At 38.1% G+C, this 9,859-nt stretch overlaps 1 protein-coding gene across 1 annotated transcript in view; it reads left to right on the top strand.

The window, feature by feature from the left end:
• Nucleotides 1–462: 462 nt before the first annotated feature.
• The window catches only part of LYPLAL1 (lysophospholipase like 1), a 39,977-nt gene continuing 30,580 nt past the window's right edge, over nt 463–9,859 (top strand). Inside the window, exons 1-2 of the mRNA XM_063114692.1 lie at nt 463–571; nt 6,024–6,123. Coding sequence (XP_062970762.1) covers nt 478–571; nt 6,024–6,123 — 194 coding nt within the window. The 5' untranslated portion in view covers nt 463–477. The remainder of the gene's footprint in view (nt 572–6,023; nt 6,124–9,859) is intronic.

Genomic DNA, 9,859 nt, shown 5'->3' with positions numbered 1-9,859 from the left:
GGGAATTGGTATCTCATTTAATTACATTTGCTTTGTAAACTATTTTTTTAGAGACAAACAGGAATCGTTATTATATATGGCTGATTACCCTGTGTATGAAAAGCTGCAAACATCCTCTGCAACTCCCAAAGTGGAAGATAAAATATGGTTATCTCTGTTAAGTTTTAAACATAACGCTAATATTTCTCCAATTAAGAAGGTAATTCTGAGTTAAAAATCCTACAGCAAATGCCCAGTATATAATATATCCATTAGCCATTACAGAAGCCCACGCGAGGCTAACGCATGTCAAATACCGTTCTTAGCAAAGTCAAATTCTTAGTACAGCTGCAAGAGCCTCAAACTTGACCCACGAGTAGTAAAGGCTTTCTAGAGGCAGGATGACGCGGCGCGGCGCGTGCGCGCTCCTGCGCGGTGCGTGCGCGCCTGCGTGCGCGCCCCCGCGCCTCCGCCGTAGTGACGGTCGTGGCAGGAGCGATGGCGGCGGCGGCGGCTTCCGTGCACCTGCAGCGCTGTGTGGTGTCGCCGGCTGGGAGGCACAGCGCCTCTCTCATCTTCCTGCACGGCTCAGGTGGATTGCAGTTTTGCGTCCCGGTTTCTGCAGCTTGGGAAACATCCTCCCCTCGGTTGCCACAGTGTTGCCCTAGTGCAGGAGGCGCCGGGCCCAAGCAGGGCCGGCTAGGCTGGAGAGGGCGGCTCTCCGCTTGCCAGCCCCGGCGGGGGCCGCTCGGCCCAGTAACCCGCTCCCCAGCAGACCCCTCTTGTCTTCCTCTTTCGGTCCTGCAGTCATTGGCCCACCCCCTCGCCTCAGGCCTTGTGCCCCGCCGCGGTGGGCCAGCCTCCATCCACAGCATTCTCCCTAGTGCGACCCTTAACGCCCCAGCCCGCGCCCCACGTTTAGACAGAGCGAGTTAGTAAGGTAAGTCTGCTAGACACAGATAAATTATGTAGTGCTTTTCAGGGCCAGCTACTAGTGATTTGAATATTCAAACCCAGCAGATGATTTGCCATTGCAAATAATCCAGGCTCCCGTGCTAATGTGGACAATCGAGACTCCCAGTTAACTTACATAACGTTTACTGAGTCTCTCCTCTCTGTGAGGCACTGTGCTAGGGCTGGAGGTCCTTCTCTGCCTTTACTTTTTCCTGCTCTCCCTTCTTTCCTCTTTTCCTCCCTCTGTCGTAGCCTCCTAGAAACAGCACAGAGTCTACTGTGAGTCCCAGGGGCACATGCTCTCCTTCTACTGCCTGCCCTTACTAACATGTACTTAATTCTGTATAGCGTTTCTTAGAGTCATCTGTGATTATTTATGTCTGTCTTCTCCACTGGATTGTGAGCTTCTCAAGAGTAAGGTCCCCTGTTTTAATCTTTGCACCCCCAGTGCTTGGCCCAGGGCAAGTTCTCAGGAAATGTCTTTTTTTTTTTTTTTTTTAAAGAAATGAGATGCAGCCGGTGTCCTCAGGGGGCCTACCTAAAGTTAAAAACAAAAACAGTTCAATTAGTTTGAGTCAGCAGTGCATGGGAGATCACAAGATGGTGCGTGATTTGCTGCCAAGTGAATTGTAAGAGGAAGAAAACCAAAAAACAAAAAATTGTGGTTAGGCATTATTATTAAGGAAGATAAAGAGTTTGTCAGATTTTTCAGAGCAAGGGGTCTTTGAGCTAAGACATGTGTAAGCTTAAAGGGGATGGTGATTGGATAGTTAAAGCAATTGGAAAGGTACAGATAGAGACCTGGAAGTGTACAGTTGTGGGAAGTTTTCTTTTTATTTTGAGAGTTAGGCCAAATAGGTTCAACAGCTGTCCAAGGTAACCTGGCTATTACTGTGAGTGGTGGTGGAATTGGTATTTGAATTTAACTGCAAAAATCAGTGCCCTGATGAGATAAGGTGAATAACACTGAACTGAGATGTATCATTTTGGGAATGGGGAAGAAAAGGGCCAATGGTGTTTAAAGAGTAAGACTTGACATATATTTAGAAGGTGAAGGGTCCAAGATGATAGCAGGGCTTTATAACCAGGAGACCAGTGGTACTATTCAGGGCCCCAAGGGTGTTCATTTACATAAGTACCCAGAAATTCCCCAATACTATACCTCTTCTCATAAATAATTAATTCACAATATTTTAAGGAAGATCTAGATCGTCTTTTTTTCCTAGACCACTTGCTTCAAATAACTGTCCTTACTCCTTTCAATTTAAATTACTCACATTTTTATAACCTGTGAGGGCATGTCTCTGAAACCCAGAGTCAAATGTTGTATATAAATTATTTCCCATTGTACTTTGGACAAAGAATTTATCCAAAGAATTCTGCCAAGTATACAACTATAATGTGATTCCTATATATTTAAATCTCCATTGAAGTAAATAAAACTCTTATTGGGAGTAGGTCTTTATCACCCAGGTTAGAGGCTAATGATTTTACATTAGACTTTAATATATGTAGTAATGCTATAGGAGATGTTTGACTTCTAGTTAATCCAAAAATGAGCAAACCAATTATAACCGTTTTACCATACTCTTGGAATAAGGTGCTGGCTTTTTTAAAAAGTGGACATTGTGAATGGATGTTGTCTTGCATTCAGTTCTACTTTTCAAGGCTGAAAAAGTGTTTAGAGACAGATTTTGTTTTTAAAAAAAAAAAAATTGTAAAAGCTTGAGATTCCTTCTAGGATATAGCAGCCATAGAAGAACATACACGTATGTAACGTATATGTAGCCAACTTAATTTGAGCCTTTCCTACCATTAAAATACTAAAGAAGTGCCTTTTTTTTTTTTTTTTTTTTTTTGACCGGTAAGGGGGTCATAACCCTCCGCACGGTGTCGTCCACACCACGCTCAGCCAGTGAGCGGACGCACCGGCCATCCTTATATAGGATCCGAACCCGCGGCCTCGGCGCTACCAGCGCTGCACTCTCCCGAGTGAGCCACGGGGCGGGCACAAGAAGTGCCTTTTAGGATGGTAAAAATACATGACAGTTTAATTAGCTTTGTTCAGTCTCCCACATTAGATTAATTCGCTCTATTATTTGCTCCGGTAGGACACTGTGGCTCTCTTTTCAGTGGTATTCATCATACTTGTAATTACCTAATTTAATGTCTGTATTCCACACTATAAGGTTCATGAAAGCCCAAACCATATATGTGTTAATGGCCTTCTTCCCATATAGTAAGTCTCAGCCAGTCGAGTGAGTTGGTTCTTGCTAAAGTCACTGGTAACCTCTGTGTTGCTAAATGAAATGGACATTTTCCAGTCTTCCTCTCTTTTGACATGTCAGCAACATTCAGCTTTCCTCTTGAAATCCTCTCCTGATTGTCTTTCTACCTCTATTTGCTCCTTCTGGTTTCTTTTGCAGACTCATCCTCCTCTGTATGGCAGTTAATGATGGGGTTCCTCAACATTTGGTCTTTGGTCCTTTTCTCACTCTACACTTTTCTGCCCAGGCTGACCTCTATACAATCCCATAGATTCTATTTTTACCTATAAACTTGTGCAAATGGGTGTCCCCATTTTAGGCTTCTTTTGAGTTGCAGACATTGTTTATCCAACTACCTGATAGACATTCATTCACTGATCCTTTCTTTCAAGAAATATATTGTATGGCCACTATGTGCAAGGTACTCTTCTAGGCTCTGAGCATACAGCAGTGAATAAAACAAACAAAAATCCCTGCTTATGGAGCTTACATTCTAGTGGAAGAGATAAATAATATAGTAGAGGTAGTAAGTTCTATAGAAAAAAAGAAAGCAAGATAAGGGGAATAGGGGAGGGAGGAGTTACAATGTTAAATAAGGTGGTTAGGGTAAGCTTCACTGAAGATGGCACTTCAGGAGCTACACTTCGGTGAGTGCTTCATGTGGATATTAGGTTAGTCACTTCCAGACCAGGAAAAAGCTAAGCAAAGGCCCTGAGGTAGATTCCCTGACACAACATGTTCAAGGAACTACACTAAGGCTACCGTATCTGGAGTGAAGAGTAGGAGAGGATATCCGAGAGGTACTGGCATACTGGTAGTGTTAAATGTTGGCAAACTTTTTCCGTAAATGGTCAGATAGTAAACCTTTTTAGGCTTTGCAGGCCACAGTAGGTCTCCTTCACTTATTTTTCCCTTTTCTTTTTTTTAATAACTCTTTAATAATGTAAAACCCATTCTTAGTTCATGGTCCTTAAGGATGTTAGGCTGGATTTTGTCCTTCCCTTCAGCTGGTCATGGTTTGTTGCTCATCCAGTCCCTTCTGTAAGAGCTTGTACGCATTATAAAGAGGTACCTCACACTCAGCGTGTATAGACCTGTTCCTTTGTGTGTTTCCTGTCTCTGTATATAGACTGTTGTTCACCAGTTACTCTGGCCAAAAACCTAGCAGACATCCCTGAAACCTTTCACCATTGACCCTCATAAGTAATCTACTGGCCAATTTCTGTTAATTTTACCTGCTAAATATCTCTATTATTTATTTCTGTTTATACTTTTACCACCCTAGTCTAAACATCTGTCACCTAAATGATCTCCCCACGTTTACTTTCATCCCCCTTCAGTTCTGTCTTCACACAGCTTCCAGAGTGATCCTTTAGAATGGTGCCACTTTTTGGTCAAAAGTACTTGTGCCTTCTCCATGCTCTTAGGATTTGTTGGATTCCTACAGTTTCTCCAAACTCGTATTGCAGCCACTGGCCTTCTTCTTGTTCTCTCCCTTCAGTTCTTAGGTGCATACTGATCTCTCCTGTCCAGAGTCTTAGCACCTGCCCTTTCCTCTGCCTGAGATGCTTTTTCTTTCTGCACATCTCTTCTCGCATCCTGTAGATTTTAGCTCACACCATTCAGCAGCTGTCTGTTGGATGCCCAGTTTGGGTCAGTCCTTTTCTAGGCAGCAGGTGAACAAATTACACAGTGGATAAAACACAAAATGAACCTTGCCATGTGGAGCTTATATTATAGTGAAATTATGACTGAACTACTTAACTAGGTCAGTTCTGCATATAATAAACCATTGAAGCACCAAGTGTCTCATCTTTGCAGCAGTTACATTTGTCTTTCACATTTATTTGTGTGATTGTTTGACTAATGTCTGTTTCTCATATAAACTATGCAATTCTGGAGCTTAGGGACTCTATCCCCCGTCACCTCCCCCTCACCGCCTCTGTAGCAGTGAGCACAGTGCCTGGCACATTAAGAGGTATTTGATAGACAGTTCTTGAATTGATGTCTTCATGAATTATTGATTAAAAATTTAAGTTATGACCTTTAAAATTTCTTCTTCAGCACTACATAGGATGGACCTATATTTCCTTTCTTTCTTTTTTTTTTTTTTGCTGCACATATGCAAAAATTAATTTTTGCATGATTTTTGGTTATTTTTCAGCCTTAGAGTATATAAACATTATTTTAGATCATGTAAACATGTTATCAAACTTAAATTCTGATTTCTTTAAGTTAAAAACAAAAGTATGCTGAGTACCCCTTTTGAAGGATTATTATTGTTCTAACCAAGAAAATTGTATTAGGTTGCTCCAACTACAAAAGTTTAACAATAACTTTAGAAATTTATTACTTTTAAGAGTAAGATAAGAAATGATAAGGCCTAGCTGGTTGCTCACTTGAGAGAGTGGTGCTGGTAACACCCAAGTCCAGGGTTCATATCCCCATACTGGCCTGCCACCAAAAAAGAAAAAAAGAGATGACAGTGTTAAAAATCAGTTATAGATACAAAAAATTAAAAAAAAAAAAAATCACTATTTGTTGCTATTAAACTAAACAAATGAGGATTCTTGTAACTCAAGCTTAAACAAGGTCTTTAAAGTGATCATTGGAAAGCCTAGGTAAAATAATCAAAATTATTGCTTGTTACTGGTGCCTGTTAACTAATTCATAGTGATAAATTGGTTTCTATACAGTTATTTTTATGTATAGAAAATTTTTCCCCTTATTTCAATCCTGGTGTGATATGAAAGTTACAGACTGCTTTTAAATGCATTGTATTATTAAAATGTTTGTCTTAATGTAGATTTTATGATTCATCAGGTGATTCTGGACAAGGACTGAGAACATGGATCAAGCAAGTTTTAAATCAAGATTTAACATTCCAACACATAAAAATTATTTATCCAACAGCTCCTCCCAGGTATGCAGCAATATATCTCACTGCTCAGTATAACTCTGTGGCATAAAATGTATAAGTAGATTTGCCAACTAAATGTTTTTTAAGATTAATTCTGTATTTAAGGTAAATTAGGGTACTTTTTTTCCAGAATGTATTGTTTATTGCAGTTACACTATTAAGCCAAGTTTTTCCAGGTGAGTAGTTTATTCCCTCTCTGTAAAGCATTCCCTGAAGCTCTGAGTTTAAACTGTATTCCAAGCATGGCCTATGAGACTCCACTCCTCTGGCCTTGCAGATTGCTCATCTTTCAAACTCTCTTCTCCTCATTTACCCCAAAAGGAAACTTAATAACTTCAGTTATAATCTTCCTAATAATTTAGTTAAAACAGAGTTCATAATCTCTGGAAAAGAGTTTTATGACATTCTTTCCACATTTAAAAGGATTATTTAGAAATAATATTATGCTTTTTGAATCAGTAAACCAGAATAGGAAAATGGAATTGACTACTTTTCTGTAGGTGTTTTTAACAAAATTCGCAATAATAAGACTGTTATAGTTTTTAAGTCAAACTGCTTTTTATAAATAAATTAGCATCTGCACAGTCTTACTCTGAGCACATGCTTTAAACCAGGGTTTGCAGATATTTTTGTGTAAGTGAAATAATATGCCTAGCTATGGACCAATACGATTTCTTATTATCTGTTCTTGATTTATTCTTATTAAGCACACTATGTGCTTATGCAAATGCTTTGCTTTATTTTTCTGTTAACTTAGTATTAGGGAGAAACAGAACCACAGTTTCAAGAATGTTTTCATATGCACTAATCGGAATTTGCTTACCTCAGTTGATAGAATTGAAAGAGGTAAATAAAAAGATAATGTAAGATTGAAGATTCAAAAAGTTACCGTTTTAATGTAATTTTAGGACAGTTTAAAAGTTTGGTAGTACAGATAAGAGACCTGATCACCGATGGGTTATTTTTGTACTGTAAAAATTGTATGTTTTTGAAAATGTCAAAAGATCTAGTTGCTGTTGGTTTTTAGGATGGATGAAGTTGGGAGGGAGAAAAATAGTGGTATTTCTGTGGGGAAAAGGTAAGATCATTTCTGCCTGAATATAAATATAATTGTCTGATAAATCATAGGGAAGACCATTGGAAACATTATAGGAATTAATATTTTTTATCTTTTGAGTTTTATGACACCACCAATTGCGATATGAATTTTAGATCAGTGTTTCTCAAACTTCAGGCTAGAGATACATTTTAAAGAGTCCAAAAATCTCCATGTGCAGTAAGCATTATTTGTGAGTGCTGTTGTGATTTAGTAAAATATAAAATCATTGAACTGATTCACTGAATTTGTAGACACTTTTTGATATATGTTTTCATAATCAATAGTTGTTTGGAGAGATCATCAAACATGTTAGAACGTGCTAACCAATAGGAATGTAATATGAGCTGTGTATATAAACTTAGATTTTCTTGGCATCACATTAAAGAAAGGAAGAAGAAACAGGTGAAATTACTTTTTGTAATATATTTTGTTTAACCCAAACCCAATATATCCAAAATATTATCATTTCAACATGTAATCAATATGAAATTATTAAAGTGATATTATGCATTCTTTTTTTCATACTAAATCTTTGAAAACTGGTATGTTTTACATGTACAGCACATCTCAATTTGGATGCTAATTAATTAAATTTAAATTAAATACTATTAAAAATTCAGTTCCCAAAGTTGCACTAGCTACATTTTAAGTGCTTGATAGCTACATGTGGTTAGGGGCTACCATTTTGGACAGCTCTCAAAAGGAGCTCCCATATACAGTATGTTGGGAGCCACTGTTCTAGATCAAATCATCATATTTACTTAAGTGTGCAATACTTGTGATTTACTCAAGCTTTCACTTTTTGTTAAAGTGCAAAAAGTTTACAATACATTACTTTAAATATTAAATTATTTACTTGCAATAGAAAATAAAACTGGCATAAACAATTTTGGGAACAAACTTAGTTGACATGGTAAGCATAAAAAACATAAAGCTCAACTTGTAGGAGCACAAGTATGAGGGTGCTCTAGAATGAAGTCTCTTCATCAAAAACATTTAGCCTGCCATGAGCATCAGACATGGAATAAGACAGCTTTGGTTAACCCTATGAGGCAGTTAAGTGGAGGTCAGTTAAGAGAGATAATATGTATTAGTATATTGTATTGTAATTAGCTGATTTTTTCCACCTTGTCCTGTACTGATTTCTAGAGCAGTTTATATCGTATTCACCTTTGTGTCTCTACAGACACTTAGATATACAGAATCCCTAAGCACTTAGCAAAGAACCTAATAAATAGAAGACCTTTAGCGAATATTGAATAAATATCTTGCACGATTTGTTTATTGTTATAATTTAAAATACTCTAGTAGGAATGAGAAAATGTGGATATTTATATGTAATACTAATATTTTAACTGCGTAATGATTTATGCCTGTGAATTTTTAAAAAGCATGTTTTGTTGTGTTAAATAACCTAAGAATTGTTGTTCCTAAGGGTTTGCAGTTGTTCATTTTAGAGTTAATCCACAGTAAGCATGAGATTAATTAGTTGTGGTGTGTAAAGCATCACGGATCACTGTTAACTGATGAGTCTCAATTTGAGGAGGCCTGAAGTGTCATTAAGCCTATAGTTTTTAACTTGTTTCCCAAATTTTAAAATGCTGTTTGATAGTATTTTATTAGAATAATTTGCGTTCATAGCCTACTGTTTGAAGACTTCTGACTGTTGTTCCTACCAGTTTCCTCTGTTTAGGCCAGGAGTCTGGGCGTAGATTTACTGGCTTGCCTTTGTGGCACAATGCGGCTTTATCTGGGAGCATGAAGATAGCTGCTGCTCCTAGGGAAGACTCCTGTGTCATCTGCCTTGCTTGCTGTCTTTCCACTAGCATCAGAAGGAACCATGTGGTAGATATTTTGTAACTCTCACTCTTTTTAATGTAACTGGTACTTGATAAAAGTCAACTTCAAAAGCCTTTTTAAAAGTTTATCAAGATTTTATGCTTCAGCATTTTGCAGCACACGCCTGTTTTTTCTTTGATTCCTTGTGAATCATTAAGTTTTTCTATACCATATTTCATCAACTATCTATTTTATTCCTACCAGGGTATACCAGAGATATCACTTGGCTTTCAAATCTTTCCATTGATGCCATCTATTTGGTATGCAGAATTAAATGGCTTGTTAGTTCCATCATTGTAACAACCTTATGGTATTAGTCCGTTTTTGTTGCTTATAACAAAATACCTGAAACTGGGTGATTTATAAAGAAAAATAAAATCTATTGCTTACAATTGCTGAGACTGGGAAGTCCAAGTCTATCTAGTGGTGGCCACAGTGACCCACAAGTCTCACATTGCAAGATGGTGGAAGCAGAGAAAGACAGACTTTCCTCTCCTTTTAAAGCCCCCCAAACCACGCCCCTGACCACTGTTTTTAATCCATGCACTACAGCGCAGTCCTACAATCTAACCACCTCTTCAAGACCCCACCTTTCAATAATCACAACAGGATTTCCCACCCTCTTAACAATCATAGTGGGGCTAAGTTTCTGATACATAAAACTTGGGGGACACAATTCAAGCTCCAGTGAGTTTTGTGGGGACATAATTCAATTTACTACTTTACTATTATGTGACTTTACCCAAGCCAGATATTTAGGGAAATGAATGAAAATGAAATGTAAAAGCAGGTTAAGCTTTA

Source organism: Cynocephalus volans, chromosome 11 (assembly GCF_027409185.1).
Source record: "Cynocephalus volans isolate mCynVol1 chromosome 11, mCynVol1.pri, whole genome shotgun sequence".
Taxonomy (NCBI): domain Eukaryota; kingdom Metazoa; phylum Chordata; class Mammalia; order Dermoptera; family Cynocephalidae; genus Cynocephalus; species Cynocephalus volans.
The sequence above is the reverse complement of the archived record's forward strand: the minus strand, read 5'-3'. Positions and strand labels throughout refer to the sequence as shown.